The sequence below is a fragment of the Typha latifolia genome, chromosome 1 (assembly GCF_019914945.1).
Source record: "Typha latifolia isolate L0001 chromosome 1, TyphaL0001v2, whole genome shotgun sequence".
NCBI lineage: Eukaryota > Viridiplantae > Streptophyta > Magnoliopsida > Poales > Typhaceae > Typha > Typha latifolia.
This window is the reverse complement of record NC_133086.1, coordinates 20661179-20679224: the sequence shown is the minus strand read 5'-3', so window position 1 is coordinate 20679224 and position 18046 is coordinate 20661179. Positions and strand designations below refer to the sequence as shown.

At 41.0% G+C, this 18046-nt stretch overlaps 4 protein-coding genes across 4 annotated transcripts; 3 read left to right on the top strand and 1 right to left on the bottom strand.

Moving 5' to 3' along the window:
- Positions 1-658: 658 nt before the first annotated feature.
- On the bottom strand, positions 659-6634 carry LOC140797516 (uncharacterized). The gene is made up of 7 exons (XM_073151003.1): positions 6412-6634; positions 5679-5891; positions 5090-5185; positions 3602-3747; positions 3254-3473; positions 1973-2153; positions 659-1015 (listed from the first exon to the last, which is right to left on the bottom strand). Exons 1-6 carry the CDS (start codon positions 6544-6546, stop codon positions 1974-1976), a joined length of 990 nt encoding a protein of 329 aa, XP_073007104.1. The 5' UTR covers positions 6547-6634; the 3' UTR covers positions 659-1015; position 1973.
- A 1323-nt stretch (positions 6635-7957) lies between these two features.
- On the top strand, positions 7958-9085 carry LOC140780430 (protein PHOSPHATE-INDUCED 1 homolog). Its single transcript, XM_073125985.1, has one exon. It carries the CDS (start codon positions 8051-8053, stop codon positions 8960-8962), a length of 912 nt encoding a protein of 303 aa, XP_072982086.1. The 5' UTR covers positions 7958-8050; the 3' UTR covers positions 8963-9085.
- Positions 9086-10665: 1580 nt separating this feature from the next.
- On the top strand, positions 10666-11990 carry LOC140780429 (protein PHOSPHATE-INDUCED 1-like). The gene has a single exon (XM_073125984.1). It carries the CDS (start codon positions 10901-10903, stop codon positions 11825-11827), a length of 927 nt encoding a protein of 308 aa, XP_072982085.1. The 5' UTR covers positions 10666-10900; the 3' UTR covers positions 11828-11990.
- A 2273-nt stretch (positions 11991-14263) lies between these two features.
- Positions 14264-15663, top strand: LOC140780428 (protein EXORDIUM-like 2). Its single transcript, XM_073125983.1, has one exon. It carries the CDS (start codon positions 14598-14600, stop codon positions 15519-15521), a length of 924 nt encoding a protein of 307 aa, XP_072982084.1. The 5' UTR covers positions 14264-14597; the 3' UTR covers positions 15522-15663.
- Positions 15664-18046: the final 2383 nt, after the last annotated feature.

Genomic DNA, 18046 nt, shown 5'->3' with positions numbered 1-18046 from the left:
ATGTGGCATGTAGCATTGCCTTACCGGTGCTCATCTAAATTCAACTGATTCATATTGGTAAATGGTAATCTCTTGGTGTCGTCAAACATTGTCAAAACTAAGTTATTGCGCATGGAGTAAAACAAGAACAAATTAAAATATAACAGCTCTTCACGTAAAGCCATCAAGCATACAAGGATACAAGTATACGAAGAACAAAAATACAAAGATGAGCTTAAAAGAAGACAAGGCAGTACCAAATTCAATGCAGTCTAACACAGCCTTTAAAGATTGGTCAGAACCACAGAACCCTTAAAATTTTTCCCTTTCTTTCCTTGTTCTTTTTTCCTTCCCTGGGTGATTTAATGAGAAGGACCATAAGAATGGTCCGAATGGACAGTGGGTGGTCCAAAGATGACCAAGCTATACTTATTTGGGTGACCAGTTGCATCAATGAATTTGGTCAGAGATCTCTACGCGGACAAAGCTATAACAAAACAGAAACAAAAGAAGTGCCATCAATCTTGGCATGCATTAATGAGCTAATAGCACGTTATCTGTAGAGGGAAAGAACCAGCCTTATACTTGGCCAGTCGTAATTCGTGACAGATTAATGAATCTTAATTGATGTGGTGACATAACACCATAATCATAAGGTAAATGCAATGCGTAGGAGATATGAATGAAATATGAATTATAGTATATAAATTTATTTGGATGGTGACCCTGCACTGAGGCAGATAGGTACAGATCAACTGCTAATCAATGAAATTGTTACTCTTCCAGAGTCACTTACTAATCAATAATGCTAAGTCTTAAACAGCTTATCTCCCTTCCCTTCTATTTTGGAAACAATCACTGACAGCATGACAATCTGATCGTAAACTAGAAATAGTTTCCAAAGAGAAAAGGGACCACAAACAATTTTAGCAAGCCTTGTTCGTACCAATGGCAGATGAAGTAGGTCCCTTATGGATATATCTCCAATCAAACACCGAGGGGTTTCCTGGTTCCTTGGTCTTTCGCAAGTAAATGCCTGCAAAATCAAATAGTAATAGTAACATGCTCAGGGTTACCATGATCTAACCACTAAAATAACTCATGGTATATTTTGCTACCAAACCGAAAATAAAATTGATATTCACATCAACTCTTCACATTAAATTTATACCTCCAACTAATGGAAGGAGATACCTGCTGAAAATTTATGACTGTCATACTCAAAAAGAAACGAAGGTGCTGCGATAAGACCATGCTTTGAGTCAAATTTGAACTCTCCTTTGGCGCTTTGTTTAATTAACTATCACATCGACTAACTTGTCCCTTATTATCTCACATCCTCACCTGGATGATGTGATGTTCAACCAGTAGGTAGGTGGCCCGATAGCTGGCAGAAATTTGGGCCTTACTATGCAGTGCTCCAAAAGTAAATGAAAACGGAAGAACACTTAAAACAGAAGAATCATTGCTAATCTTACCTGTTCTTCCTAATACTCAACATCATTCATGTTTGAGACTCGGTTAAAATGTTCTCAGTTTACCAATATTATGTTCAATTAAATGAGAAGCTCTCAGTTTAACAATACTATCAGACACATACCTTGAAGGACAATTTTGGATGTGAACCTAGTTGGTGACAACCCAAAAGCTTGCCGTTACTTATACAAGGAAAAGCACAAGATGCATAACAGAACACTTAAAACATCCTTTCAATCTTTCATGTGACAGAGTAATATCTATTGCCCAAAGTTGCACTTCTGACATAATTATGTGGGGGAAAAAAAGGCAATTATGATAATATCTGAATGTCGAAATATTAGAGCCAAAGTCCCCTCTTTCTTCCGTCAGTATAAGTTAGCACTTTAACCATACAAGAAAGTATTAAGATCACTATTTCTTAAAATGAAAGGAAGCATCAAATCATTGACCTGATAAGGCTTGTAAATTAAGAAATAGGAAACCAACTACTAGTGGAATGTCAGCCTTGTGCTACCTCAGAAAACTGTCTGAATGAGATGTTGCACTTCTACAACTAGCCTCTTCACAACTTCACCCGCAGGGAGAATTTCTTTGATGAGTCCGACACCTTGACCAGCATACATGACCATGCTATCTATATCACCAGTTGTTGTTGCATTTGGAACAGTACCGGCAAAGCGGCGTATCTCCTTTTGCTGAAAGTAGATTCTATTAAATAGGTGATCTTTAGAATGATCTTCGGCGATAATAATAATGCACATATTCTCTCTGAATCTGATCTTGAAGACTTGAACATATATTTTTAAATAGACATGCCAGAATGGACATGATAAAAATTAGAGAACTTGGTCCTCCATGAAAATTTATCATATCAAGAGAAAGCTGTCAGATCCACAGAACAACGATTAATACATCAAAGCGGAGATTCTGAAATGGATGAGGTGACTAGCAGCCTCTTAATCAGAAGATCATACAGTTAGTCTAGGAGACTTCTAATTCCTTGTTAAAGAATGTCTCAAGCCCACTCTCCTACCATAGCTCTTTTTCTTTGCTTTTAGTGCTATGAAATATTACTGAGATTCAAGAGGAGAAATGGATGCACAATATTCTGTGGTAAATGTAACAGTAGCAAACCTATAAAAGTCAAATAACTACAATTTATAAAACCCAGCATTTACTTTTCTTACATAATAATAAGCCCCTAGATAATTTGGATAAATATCATGTATAGAGCAAAGGGGTTCAGAAAACACTATGAACTTAAAAAAAAAATTTTAATTTTTTTAAGAAAAAAAAACACTATGATTCACCCAAATTTGTTGTTGTCATATAAATTAACCACCATGAAGATTGGAGCCTAATATTTGTACGTTATACTTGAAACAGATGGGTTGCTAAACTTCTCTATTGCAGTTTATCAGTAGAACATAATGCCGCAACTAGTTCATGACGAGTGATGCACATGATCGTAGCATTCGAAGATTGGATGGCTCCGATCTGTATGTCATCTTTTTTTCTTTCTTTTTCTGACCATGCATATGTTCGACAAAGTTGGCATACTTTCCCCATTTTTTGATGTTGCATGTAGAGCTGGATTTAAAAAGTGTATGCAGGAATATCAGTCAAGGCGATCTGTATGAAGTTCAGCTCAGAACCTCCTATTACAGAAGTTGGAAATTGAATAACCTTGGCAGTATTCTTTGGAAAACCAAACTATGCTTGCTTATCTAAATTGGTTACTTTTCTAGATAACCCGATGTATGGAAGGGGCTATTAGAAAAGGGTTCAAACATACCACTCCATGAATTATTGAATGGCCAATTACAGGCTGATTGTTTTCACTTTCTTGTTCTGGGAGATGCTTCCATTCACTAAAGAACGGCGTTTGCAAGACACGATGAGGTGCACCAGGCCACCTAGACCGCCCAAATATATTTGTGTACTCAGTTTCATCCAGTTCAATTAATTTTTGCTTATAAAGAGGATGTGCAAAGCTTTCTGCAGTGGCAAGGAACCTGTACATCAAAGATACACTATATTGGTCAGCAAATTTAGAAATGGTTCAGGTGATCATCAGAGTTCATACAAAATTGTTGCATGTGGTGCACAGCTAGAGATAGAGAGAAAGAGAGATGTGAAGGACCTAGTTCCAAGGGAAACACCCTTAGCACCAAGTGCCAATGCAGCAAGATAGCCTCGAGCATCTACAATACCTCCAGCAGCAATGACTGGAATATTACAATCTGAGACTAGATCTACCACTCGTGGCAAAAATGCTACTAGTCCCTCCTGTAGATAAGACAGGTCAAGATCAAGAATGATGGTAAAGACATGTAACTAAACTTGCTAATTATGGATGCTTAGGTGCCCTTATACCCTTAAGCTTATAACCGAAACTTGTTATGATGCATGTTAAGTATTAGTACAGCAAATGCTCAAGAACATCAAGTAGGCAAGGTTCTTATAAAACCTTATCTGACCGTATACATGAGATCTACAAGAAAGGAAAGGACACTTGCAAATAAATTAATAAAGGGACTCTTTGGCATTCAAAACATCATATTTGTTGAACACTAGTAAATCACTGAGAGTTACTAAACAGATTCCATTATCTGGAAGGCACTATGAGTGACAAATATCATGGGGGTCTTTTGGATCATGTTATTATGCATCACCTTGGAAAACATGACATAGTAGCCCTAACCTATGAATCTTTTTTTATTTTCCATTACCATTCATTGTAGGATTCTCAGTGTGCAAGACAATTTTGATGACCTAGATATACATCATAATACTTATGGTTTATGCATATCTCCTCAGTATGACTTCTTATATGGCACTCAACTCAACTGAGACTGGTCTATATAATCCGTATTATTCTTGTAGATCTCTATGATAGAAATTCTTCATAAGTTAATTACATTTTACACCTCCTATGATTTGGTTTAATTTCACAAAATCCTTATACACTTTCAACTTAAGCAGTTAGGTTAGCTCCTGTAATCTTGACTAAAATGCAATCCTTATCTTTTTATCATATTTGATTAAATTAGAAGTTAAATTTGAATACCAACTTTTCAATGCATCTAAAATAATATCAATTGAATTTTAGATACAAAAGCAATATATTTGTGATATTTGTGTCATTTAAAATGCTGTCGATATTATTTTAGATCCATTGGAAAGCCTATTTAATCATCAACAATTTTGTTTGTAATAAGAAACTTTAAATTTGACCTCTAATTTGATTAAATATGATAAAAAAATAGTTGTATGTTAGTCAATATAACAGAGATTAAGTGCTTAAATTAAAATGATACAGAAGTTTTATGAAATTAAGGCAAACCACGGGAAGGTATGCAATTTGCCATTTTCTTTATCATCTAAGTTCCTTAACAAAGTAATATGAGACATTTTAATGCATGTATTTGTGAGTACGTGATCTCAATACAGTTTAATATCTTAAGGCTGTTAACATTGCTCCATCATCATATGTCGCCGGTGCAATATATATGTCATACTTGGCAATCATCTGTCACAATTGAAATGTATATTAACTAGAACTACATTATACCACTACGTGCTCAGTAGACATGCATAGAAATATCTTTGGGGTTGCATGACATGTTACCTGACCAATAACGTGTCCCCCTGCTTCGCGACCTTGAACAATAAGTCCATCCACACCAGCTTTTTTTGCCTTCTCTGCATCTCCAAAACAACCGACCTGTTCATAGAGACAACCCGAAACTATGTTTTATTGAGAAATGCAAAACAAAGAGGAAAAGAAAGCAATAACAGTTTCTTAGACTGGGACTTCTAATAGCTGATATGGATATGTTGGTTATATTCCACCTCAAACCAAAGTTCTGAGAAAGAAAGGTCGAGGTAAGTTGACTCGATGTTGGAGAAATAGGCTACGATATATTTCCAGATTTAAAGCAAGTACTGGATTATCCTTTCAAGCATAGATACGAGAGACAGACAACAAATATCCATACATAGTGTTTGCAATTTACAGAGAGAAGGGTAAATCATGCAGAATGAGCGTGGAGGCAGCAAAAGAAATAGCTTGCGTGTTAGAAAAGTACCACCACTAGAAAAATGACAATACAGATCACCAAAAGAAGATCATATATTGTCCCAGTCGGCAAATAGTTTGCACTAAAGTCTCAGGGTGTTGAAATAAGAGTAGCAAATAAAAACCATGTGTTACTCACTTGGTGTAAGACCTTCACTCCTGCACGATGAGCTTCATCTACAAGCTCTCTTGGGTATTCTCCCCAGTAAACTTGCAATATAGCAACCTTTTCTTCCAAGATAACCTTCACATTTTCTTCATGTGGAAATGGCAAAGCGATGGCAACCCCAAACGGTTTGCTTGTCAAAGTTCTTGTCCTCTGTATCAGCTTTCTCAAATAATCAGGTGATTCCTGGCAAAGATTTAGAAATGCCAATTTTTGTAAATAATTGCAACCCCAAATGTTCTAGAACAAAATAATTTGCACGAAATCGAAATATTCTATGTAAACTTTTGCTCTCGGTAAAGCAAGTAAAAGCAACCATAGGGCATCAAAATAATTTTTCAGTAGAAAAGAACTATGACATATAAAGTTTATGGCGAGCAGTACAATGAGCTAGACAAAGAGGAAATGACAAACTTGATGGATCAAATTTCATAGGTTGAAGCAATCCGACTTCTTAAGATTGCTCAAATACTCGTAAAATTTGGTTACAAGATATACCCGACTAATCCACGAATTCAAAACTTGCATAAATTTAATATTTCTAAGAACTTAAATATATATCTATCTGCAGTACTTATCCGTATTGCCCGACAGGTATTCAACTCAACAACACCAGCATCCATTAGAATCGAATTAGAAGCATTTGAGCAACTAAAGAAAGCAATCTAACACAAGAATTGGGAGAAAAACGAGCGAAACGTAATACCCAATCGGGCGCTCTAAGGAGACCGATGGCGCCGGAATTGGCAACGGCCGCGACGAGCTCGGGGCCGGAGATGTCGGGGCCGAGTGGGGCCTGCACGATGCCGTAATCGAAGCCAAGAATCCCTCTCCAGCCCATTTCTGGAGGAAGTTTGGAAGAGAGAGGAATCGAGAAGAGAGGCCAAGGAACTGGAAATGAGAGACGTAGTAAGAAAAAAAATGAGAACTCCAATGATGCCGTTAACCGTTAAAGTCATGGGTTTGGACCGAATCTGAGACCATCTAACGGCCTAAATTCTCGTTTGGGCCGGGTTTGGGCCGAAGAGAACAAATGGCTGTGAAGCGGACTAATCTAGATTCTCGTTCTCTCCTCCAAATAAGCATCTCTCTCAAGTTACATTATTTCAGAGCTAAGCACTCCCTAATCCAAACTTTTAGCTTAGAAGCTACTGCAACATTTCATTCCAATCATGATAATTAATTTCTTTGGTCAATACTTACCTACGCCACTAAAATCCATATGTGGACACTCTAAGTTGACTGCCATGTTACTATGCTTCCGCTTAAGAAAACAAGCACAGCCGAGACACCCAAGAGATACTCCAGAAGCCTAACATAATCAAGCCATGTCCTCATAAGATGACAACATTAAGACCTAACCTCTACTGTTGCTGCATTAATTATCACATAACAACAAGATACCCAGCGAAGACATTAAGGCTTGTCCGGAGTGCCACCTCCATTATTAATTGGTCATTGTCGGGTTTCCCAGAACGACAGACACTGTGAGAAGTGATGAGGGGAAGAGAGTTTATTGTGAGGAAAAACGTGGCAGATTGGTACAACTGTTACTTCTTCTAGCATAAGCTTATTAGGTTCGTAGGTCCTAATCTTTGATTAACAAATTCTAATAAATCGAAGTTTGAGATCACAGCAAATGCTATACACCCGTAGCGGCCGGCGGTGGGCATATATATAAGTCACGAGCTGATCGTGAGGTGGATAAGTCCGTACGAGCGCGAACCTGGAGACACCGCGCCTGCTCGCACGCTTCCAGCTGCCATCGGACGCTGCTCGGCTCCAACCCCGGTCCCGATCACAGCTATCAATTACTATAGCCTCTTCAGCATTCCTACATAGGCCACAAATTTCCAGGCTGTCTTCCCATTCTACCCTCCTAACATTTTTTATATTCCCCCACCTAAGGGTCCTAAACTGATGATCATGATCCTCGGGAGACGGTCCTACGCTTTCACATATCCCAAACTGCCCCTTACTTTTTAAACTTAGCTGACCTATTTCCAACAGATGGATGTCATTCATCACTTTCAAATCCTACTCAGCGATGGCATTTTGGTAAGAGAAATTCGTACTATGAGACAGCTGGAGCAAGAACGAACGAGGCAGAGCAAGCTGTCGACTAACTATTTCGTGGCCCAATCACGGCCTCTCATGGGCCTAATTTATCCATGTGGGCCAACTATGTTTTGGCTCTTTCACCACTAAATTTGTTTTAAATTAACAACTCTCTCTTATACCACTCTGTTTAACTCTCCGCTATATAAACCCACCGCTACTCCCCTTCATCCTCACAACACTGGGAACTTCTCTTCTTCTCAAAGAGCTAAGCACCTGTCCAACAAATGGCTTCTGCTCTATTCCTTTGCTTATTGGCATCAAGCCTCCTATTGCAGTGCTCCTCTGGGGCGAGGCAGCTCACCGAGGCGGCGGATGACCAGCTCCAAACGTTAACTTACCACAAGGGGGCTCTTCTCACCGGCCGCATCTCCGTAAACTTCATCTGGTACGGTAAGTTCACCGCCTCGCAACGCGCCATCATCGCCGACTTCGTTGCCTCCCTCTCTTCCCCACAGGGAGAGCCTTCCGTGGCCACGTGGTGGAAGACCACCGAGAAGTACTACGCCAAGTCGAAGGCCCGGTTTCCTACGCTCACCCTCGGTGAGCAGATCCTAGATGAGTCGTGCTCGCTCGGCAAGTCTCTGACCGACGCTCAGATAGCCAAGCTGGCGAGCCGCGGGGCCCAAAGCAACGCCGTCAACGTGGTCCTGACGGCGGAGGACGTGGCGGTCGAGGGATTCTGCATGAGCCGGTGCGGGGCCCACGGATCGTCGGCCCGGTCCAGGTCGGGACGGTTCGCGTACATCTGGGTTGGCAACTCGGCGAGCCAGTGCCCGGGCCAGTGCGCGTGGCCGTTCCACCAGCCCACCTACGGCCCGCAGACGGCGCCGTTAGGGCCGCCTAACGGCGACGTCGGGGTTGACGGCATGGTGATCAACCTCGCAAGCATGATGGCCGGGGCGGTGACCAACCCGTTCGGCGACGGCTACTATCAGGGACCAAAGGAGGCGCCGTTAGAGACCGCGACGGCCTGCACGGGGGTGTACGGGAAGGGGGCGTACCCGGGTTACCCTGGTAATTTGAGGGTGGACACCACCACCGGGGCGAGCTATAACGCAAATGGGGCCCACGGGAGGAGGTACCTCGTGCCGGCTCTTTTCGATCCGGCGACGTCGTCTTGCTCCACCTTGGTATAGGATTTGGCCGGGAGATTTAAAAGTTCTAGCAAGTGGCGTTGGGAAGGGGATAGATAAATATGTAATTCTTTGATTCGTTCGATGGAAAATAAATATCAAATTTTATGTTTCATTAGATTAAAATGATGCTCCTCGAGATTCGATAGTTTGAGTAAATGTTTGGATTGGTGGCGTATGGTGAATGGAATCATCACTGAGCCTTTGCCTTTTGGTGGTAATTTGTCTCGACGATACTCTACTGTATCCTTTTTATATAAAAGTTAAATAATATTCATACAAAGAACTTCCCAACCTGTCCCAAGCTTTATTCGAGTTTTTATTGGAGTGTTTACTCTCTAATGGGAAGAAAATTCTATCCAAAACTCCTCAGGTTTAGAGAGTTAACATATAAAGCAGATTGGTACAGGAAAACTGAAAGGTATATTGCATTGCAGCTTAAATTTAAATTGTATCCATATCAGGTAAACACAAGAGAAGATAAAAAAAGGTATTTATATGAAAGGTTACGGATCGATGAAGAATAATCCTAAGCAGGTGAGCGATTTGTTCCTAGGGGAGAAAATTTTCCAGAGTAAAGAGCTTAACAAGTGGTATTTTATTTGGGTTGTTCTTAGATGGAATTAAAGAATAGAGTAACCTCTCTTTTTGCTAGAAGATCTGAAAGATTTGGTGATCATGGACGACAACTAATCTTGAACCACTGTTTTAGGCGCTTTTTTTCCGGGTCTGTGTTGTTTTTGTTATTTTTTATCTGCAGTTGGATTAAAACTTTATAGTGTTGTGTGATTGAGGAGTGGCATGTTTTCTGTTCGTTTTGTTTGTGGCCTTTACTAGTTAGTTTGTCTCCAACCCTTATGCGTGGTCTGATCATTCTGGTGTTTGCGTTTGGTTAGCAGGGGGTTGATATACTGTGCAGATTGTATTGTCTTTTGTTTGGTTCTGAGAGTTGTGTTAATCTGTGTTCGGATTTCAATAAACGATGTTGCGGTATTTTTATTTATTTTTCATTTCTGTAAGGAAAAGAAAAGAAGGTTATTTATATTGTCATTTTGTTTTGTGGTTGTTTAAACTCGAAGTTTGGTTTCAATTATAGATGACTTAATCCCCTTTCCCAAAAAGAAATCCCAGTTTTATTCGAGAGCAAAGGTTGTTGTAGGGCCTAAATGGGCCGAAGAGGAGCGTTGAACTCTTATTCAGCCCAGCCATAGCCTTGGGCCTCATTTGATAGAAATAAAAAGTTTATTATTATTTAGGAAGCAGGATCAACTTCCACGTGTGAGAACGCGGAGCTCCGCCATTCTCTAGATAGTAGATACTGCGGAAGGGATAGAACTTTGAGAGCTGTTTTGTTCTTATCCCAATGAGCTCGCGTGAAGAATCTTTGACAGCTGTGCAACCGCACGTGACAACTGTAGTCAGCTCTGCCTAGAAGCCACCTTACCCCCGAAGGACGACTGACGTCGTTCCGAAGAAACCAAAATGCAATTGATAGCTTTTATGAGGTCCTATTCTTTCTTTCCTGGTCATTTTTTAATAATTATTCTAGAGGAAAAAGTTTGGTTTATCCGTATTATAGCTAATTATATTATACATATGTGGACCACTTAATTACTAATCTAAAACCTCAACTGCCTAATTAAATCCCCAAACAGCCCAATTCATATTAGATTAAATCAGCAGCTCGCCGCTTTTGAATTCAGCGAGTATTTTTTTTAAACACTACTCATATCAAGCAAGCAGCAATAAGTGACATACAGCTGCCTTCCGAGTGAGAGTCCCTCTCTAGAAAACAATACCAGGAAGCTGACTCGAACCCACTCTATCATTTGAGCACTCTTATTCCATTTCCTCCTCCCCCCCCCCCTTTTATAAGCCCTCCTCCCACCTCACTACAATTCACCAGTTTCTCCCTTTAGCTTTTCCTCTCACTACTCTAAAATGGCTTCCTTCCTAGTTGTACTGGTGATAATACTAGTAAGTCTAGCCCATTCTTCTATGGGGTCGTCCAGAAAACTAGCATCCCTAGTCCAACCCCAACCCAATCTCCTCAAATACCACAATGGAGCTGTGCTCCTAGGAGACATCCCCATCTCCATCCTCTGGTACGGCCACTTCACCCAAACTCAGAAGTCCATCGTCTCCGACTTCCTCCTCTCCCTCACCTCCGCACGCAACGCGCCGAACCCCTCCCTATCCCAGTGGTGGAACACCATTGAGCACCTCTACTTTACTAAGATTAGCAGCAAGCCTGGACCCAAGAAAAGTCGAATTCTATTAGCCAACCAGGTCTCCGATGGGTACTCCATGGGCAAATCGCTCAGCATGGCCCAAATCTCAAACCTGGCCACTAAGGGCCGGCGCGTGAGAGGGGGGATCGCCTTGGTGTTCACGGCGGATGACGTTGCTGTTGAGGGGTTCTGCATGAGCCGGTGCGGGTCCCACTGGTCCGACCGGAAGACCGGGTCGGCGTACATCTGGGTCGGCAACTCGGCGAGCCAATGCCCCGGGCAGTGCGCGTGGCCGTTCCACCAGCCGATGTACGGCCCGCAGACGCCGCCATTAGTGGCGCCTAACGGCGACGTCGGGGTGGACGGCATGGTGATCAACCTCGCGAGCATGATGGCCGGGGCGGTGACCAATCCGTTCGGCGACGGCTACTACCAGGGGCCGAGGGAGGCGCCATTAGAGGCAGCGACGGCGTGCACGGGGGTATACGGCAAGGGGGCGTACCCGGGGTATCCTGGTAATTTGATGGTGGACCCCACAACCGGAGCCAGCTATAACGCGAATGGGGCCCACGGGAGGAGGTATCTGGTTCCGGCTCTGTTTAATCCGGCGACGTCGACTTGCTCCACCTTGGTGTAGAAACTTGGGGTTTCTTTATATCTTTGTGATGTGGGGTTTGAATCTATATATATATATATATATATATATATATATGTACATATGTCCAGTGAGTTGTACGATAAAAATATATGTAAGTTCTAAGCTAGATCTTTTGTTGCAATAAGAATATTGTTAACCTTCACTGCTTTTTTCTCTGGATAATTTAACTCTATGGATGTGCAATGATATATTCACTTATATATAAAGATTTGACTGAGAGTGTAAGAAGTTCTGGGTATTTTTCCGCTGATGTTAATTGATGTGAAGTTTCTCACGGTCAGAATGTGTAGCTTGCTGATAGCGAAGTGTTGGATAAACCATTAAAGAAGATGCTCTTTTTCCCCGTTTCTTTGCTCTTTTATTCATGGATGTTGACTCTATCCCTCCTCGTTCATTTTGAATCATGACAAATCCTGTAACACTATTATCTTTTGCTTTCAATTACTTAGTTACTACGTATCATGATCATAAAACCCTTAATTTCTGGATTGTAACGCAGATTCACCAACTTAAATTTCCCATCATTAATTCCATTTCGTACATATAGGAGGATACGTCCAAAAGCATAAGTTGTTGCCTAATGACCCAAAAGCAGACTTAGATTGACAGCACAAGCAAAACTGGAGCTAGGTGATACATTGAAATTATAAAAACATTCTTTACCGACAAAATTGTCAGTAAGAGAAATCTCTGAATAAAGAGAATTATGATTAAGAATAGTAGTGGATGTATCCCAACTCAACCCACTTGCACATCAGACGACCGTGAATGTACACGAGCAACCATTTCTCATCGGATCCTTTTCGCTGGTTAATATTTTGGATTATGTCCACAAAACCTCTTTGACGGTGGTTGCCATCCTTACTATCGCTATCTTCTATCCCTCTTCCCTTTCCCTGAGATTTTTCCATCTCTATCATGAAGCTAATAAAATTATAGATGAGCTCACAGAAGCTACTCATCTCGTTGATTGTGGTTATACTTGGGACAGGCTTTCCTAGCTCAATTCGTACAAATTTTAGTCTCTTAACGATGTGCAATTTGGAGAATTATGTTACCACAATGATTAATTAATATAATTTCTTACATTAAAATCTTAACAAGTTATATTTTAAGAGAAGAGCTTAGCTATAAAGAATATTCCAAATTATTTGTTAATGTGCAATTGAAAGTAAAACTTTAATTTAAAAAATTAATATAGTAAGTATGATTTAGGAACAAAATTTTATAATATTTTTAGCTAATTTGAGTTGAGCTCGAGGGAAATGGGTCTATCTCAGCTCGACTATTCATTCCAGTATAAAAACGGAGCTCGTGTTTTGAGGCAAAACCAAGACTAATATCTATCGTATATTGGGAATTAATACATAACATTGCCGTAGCCACTCAAGATAATGCTGACCCCGGTCTTTGTTTATTTGTCAATAAAGTCGTCTGACCCCATAAAATTATATCATCTAGATCATTGGTAGGAACTTTGACTTCGCCTTCTTCGGCTAGAAAAGGCCCCAATTGGAAGCAGCTTAATGGCTTCTTGTCCAGCTCTTTAAAGCGAACTCCACTCACCGGCCCATTTCTATCTATCTCTACCGAAAGCAGCTTCTTTTATCTTTCAAAGTTTTTCCTACGATAAAAAAATCTATCAAACTTGAGAACAATACTTATTAACTTCGATATTTCGTTTTGCTTGTTTGATTATTAGTCTCGCATTCATGCAGGACGTGAAATAGATCACCTAGTCAAAGAGTGCTTAAAACTTCATCTGATAGTTATATTGTAATAATCGAGATATGAGTAATTCGCTGACTACTGTTAAATTTTAAATTATTAAAAAATATTATTTCTAAATCAAAGAAATTTTGAGAGACTTAAAAAATAAACTTAATAAACAACAAATAAGTTGTGAACTGAGAATTTATGCTTTAATATCATATTAACTCACTAATTAATTTAAAATTTAAAATTATAAACAAAATATTTTTATATATAATAAAGAGAATGATGGTTAGTTGTGTAGTTGACGCAGTTAAACATACTTATCAAACTTCGAACTGTTATTTTGCACACGAGTTCTAGGAGTTTGATCATAATGGCCTCTTTGGATCAAGAGTACCTTGTTGAAGCTACTGTTCCCATTTCACACATTAAGGAATCTGTGTGGCCTTTGCTTGAACACGTCAAACAGGCTCAATATGTTTCATTTCAATTTCTCATTATATTTAACTCTCGGGGAAGTATATCTTTTAATCACTTTTCTGAGTCCAACCGACCATATGTTATAGTTCGTTTTTTCTAACTATTTTATTTTTATATCTGGAAGGATTAGTTTTTTTTTTAATTAAAAAATCTAACTTATAATTAAGCGCTAGAATCGTAGTTTATTAAAAAGAAAAAAAATACAGAGGAAAATGCTCCAAAAGCCAATTATAGTCTCCTTTACATTTGAGCCACAAACCAAGCTAAAAACTATAGTATCACAATTCACCACCAACAATCTACTGTCTACTGACCCCATCTCTCAAGGACCGACTCGATCGAAGCAACAATTTAAAAATCCGCACTTACTCCAATCGACGCCACCAAACTTGAGACACTGCCAAAGAGTCAAAGTCCACTGAGCCGACCAATCATTCATTCTATTTCGCCCACTCCTCATCCTCTTCTTTAGTCACACTCCTCACCACTATATAAACTCTTACACTCTACTCCTCTTTCTCACCACTAAAACTAGAATCCAACAACGAAAGAGATGGCCACCTTTTGCACTTTGACCCCTCTCCTTACACTCTATTTCCTGTTGCTCCTCCTCATGTTCCAATCCGCGACGGCCTCGCCCAGAAAGCTAATCCTAGTCCAGCAACAGCCCTTGGTCCTCCAGTATCACAACGGCCCCCTCCTCACCGGCAACTTTAGCCTCAACCTCATCTGGTACGGCCGCTTCTCCCCTTCCCAGCGCTCCATCGTGGCTGACTTCTTCCGCTCCCTCTCCCCCTCCTCCGCCGGCTTTGCCGCACCTCCCACGGTCGCCACATGGTGGGCCACCACTTCACTATACGGCCACGGCCCGGCCCACTTAACCCTTGGCTCTCAAATCCTCGACGAGTCCTACTCCCTTGGGAACCAGCTCACCTCCTCCCAGATAACCGCCATGGCAGGTCGCGCCGGTCGCCCCAGGGCCGACTCGATCAGCGTCGTGATCACCTCGTCCGACGTGGCGGTCGAGGGCTTCTGCTCGAGCCGGTGCGGGGCCCACGGGCCGGTTGCCGGCTCGGCCGGTTACGTATGGGTCGGAGACTCTTCGGCCCAGTGCCCGGGGCAGTGCGCGTGGCCGTTCCACCAGCCCATCTACGGCCCGCAGACGCCGCCGTTAGTGGCACCTAACGGCGACGTCGGGATGGACGGCGTGGTGATAAACCTGGCGACGCTATTGGCCGGGGCGGTGACGAATCCGAATGGGAGAGGATACTTCCAGGGGCCGGCAACGGCGCCATTGGAGGCGGTGACGGCGTGCACGGGGATGTTCGGAACGGGGGCGTATCCGGGATACCCGGGAAAAGTTCTGGTAGACCCCTCGAGTGGGGCCAGTTATAACGCGAGGGGAATGGATGGAAGGAAGTTTCTCTTGCCCGCCATGTGGAACCCCAAAACTTCTCAGTGCACTACGCTCGTGTAGTAATATAGAAATAGAAAGGGAAAGTTCAGTTATGAAAGTGTAGACGTCATGTGATTAGTGGTTAATATGGTTTTAATTTGCTTTTATTAATTGTACTGTTGAGATATCTATGAAGCAAAATATGGTTGTTTGTCCATGTTAATTAATGGAGGAGGATAAAAGGATATGTTAAAATTAGTGATTAATATATTCTCTTATTTTACACAAAATAATTTGAATAAAATATGTACACTTTGTGAGGCAATGAGGTATTCTCATATAATTACAGGAATTCCATGGTTTTGGCTAATTTGTAGAATTTATTGATGAATATATCCTATCACACATTGGTAGCTGCGATAAATTAAAATGCTTCTTATTGAAGCCCCTCTTCTTTGAGAGGTTCTATCAATCAACACTAGCGATTTATCCAGTCTCTCTTCTTCTGATAACTTTCATTGAGATGAGGGAAATTTTTTTTTTCCGATGTTTTCTATTCCCTTTCTCTCTTTTATCCTCCCCCTCCAATTCCCTCTTTCTTATCTCCTCCTTCCTTCCTCCTCCTCCTATTCCTCTTTTTCCTTTTCTATTGACTCCCTCTCTCCTCCTTGATTGTCAAGGTTGTCATTATCAAGCCATGGCTATCGCTACAGCAGTAGTCCTCTAACCTTTTTCATGTTTATCTTGTTGTTTATTATTTTTTATAAGATCTCTGCTAATGATTTATAGGTTTGTTGGTGTCTGATCTTGCCGTGGTCTTGTTGGAGCCACAATATTCTGACCCTCTTGCGTCTGTGTTCTTAGCTAGTTTTGCTAAAAAGAAATTTGGGCATGTTAAGCTTCTTACTGTTACCTTCCTGTGATACTGCTGACGATACCCAAATAGAAGTTTATTTATAGGCGTGACATCCTACCTCCTTTGCTCACAGCTGTACTTGTACACAAGTGTTTCTATTTATTGTTATTTACCTTTTATTAATACCATATTTTTGTTGCTGTGTGATTTGTTTCTAGCTAAATATAGAAGTTGTATTGAAGACGGTCGTCCTTTTTTTTCTTTCTAATTGTGTATGGAGCTGTAATCTAATGAAGAATCTTTAATTGTGGCTATCGGCTTTCCCTAACCCCAAACCCTGTCCAGTGATGTCACGCGCATCCACGCTTCTCGTGCTCTAAACGATGCACTCCACCGACTTGCTCATGTCGGCTGCCATGTCACCAGTAGTTCCCAGTCCTTCTCATCCCTTACTGCGCACGTGCTACCCTCTCACCTGCATGCATGCACTTGCAATAATTGGCAAGTCTGTTGTCCTCATCTCTGTCTCTTAATTATACAAAGCCCTCGCCTTTTGACTCGAGTCCTCGGACTCCGTAGCCGCCTTCGAGATCGTCCCTTCGCCCGCCCCTCCTCACAGCTGTGTTAGTCCCCAAATCTTAATTGCAAACGTATCAACTCCATTATTTTGATCGATTTTATATCTAGTGTAGTTATTATATAGACGAAGAGGACCAGTCATCTTCTCTTTAATTATGGTGGATCGACTCTCAAGTCCCTTCCATAATGTCGGCTCGTGTAGAGTTGAAGGTAGTCCGTGTGTTGATCTATTCATATTTATAGAAGTTTGATTTAAGGGGAGGGGGGCAGTAACTTGTAGCAGAGATAAAATTATCTCGTGATACTACAGTTTGATTTGATAGATAAGAATAGGGTTAGGAAAAGCAAAAATATTATTCACATAAAGTACGTTTAGATCCTCTCATCGCTAGTAGCGTGGTTGTACGAGCTTCTTTAATTATTTACTCCTCTCTCTCTCTCTCTCTCTCTCTCTCTCTCTCTCTCTCTCTCTCTCTCTCTCTCTCTCTCTCTCTCTCTCTCTCTCTCTCTCTCTCTCTCTCCGTTGTTGTTTTCCGTGTTGGGAGTATAAGATTTGGCATGTACGATGCCACACGTTGAACAATTAACATGTCGTCTCGTATTGGGAGCAATTTGTCTCACCGTATGAATTCCCTCGGAATAATCCAAAGATGTCCCCCTTATCCTTGTTGTGATAATTTATCGCTTCAGATCAACTAATAAATCTTGTGTTGCAGCTGGAAGGCAAATTAACCCATATGAGACATGCACTGTATCATGCGAGAAAATATATAAAATAACAATTATGTAGTGGTTTACTCTAATGTTTGTTTTTGAAACAAAGTAAATGAAATTGATAGGTCGGTGAACGTGCCATTTGACACGATTACTGACTGCTATGTTTTGGATTCATATGCATGGCTATATGTGATTGGCATTATGTTATCCGGAAAGTGATGTCCCATTGAGGCTTCTATTTGGGAGTTGTATAGTGATGGATTTCATCTCTATATCCTTCTCATAGGATTTCATCACTAGATAGTTCCACATGTTTAGGCTCTTCACTAGTATGCACTTTCCAGTAAATAATAGTGCCTTTCACCTCTCTGAAGAAAGCAATTAGCAGGTACGCCATGCATCAAAAATTCAAAAATTTATAAGCAAACAAGTTGGGGTTTAATGCTGACGTTTA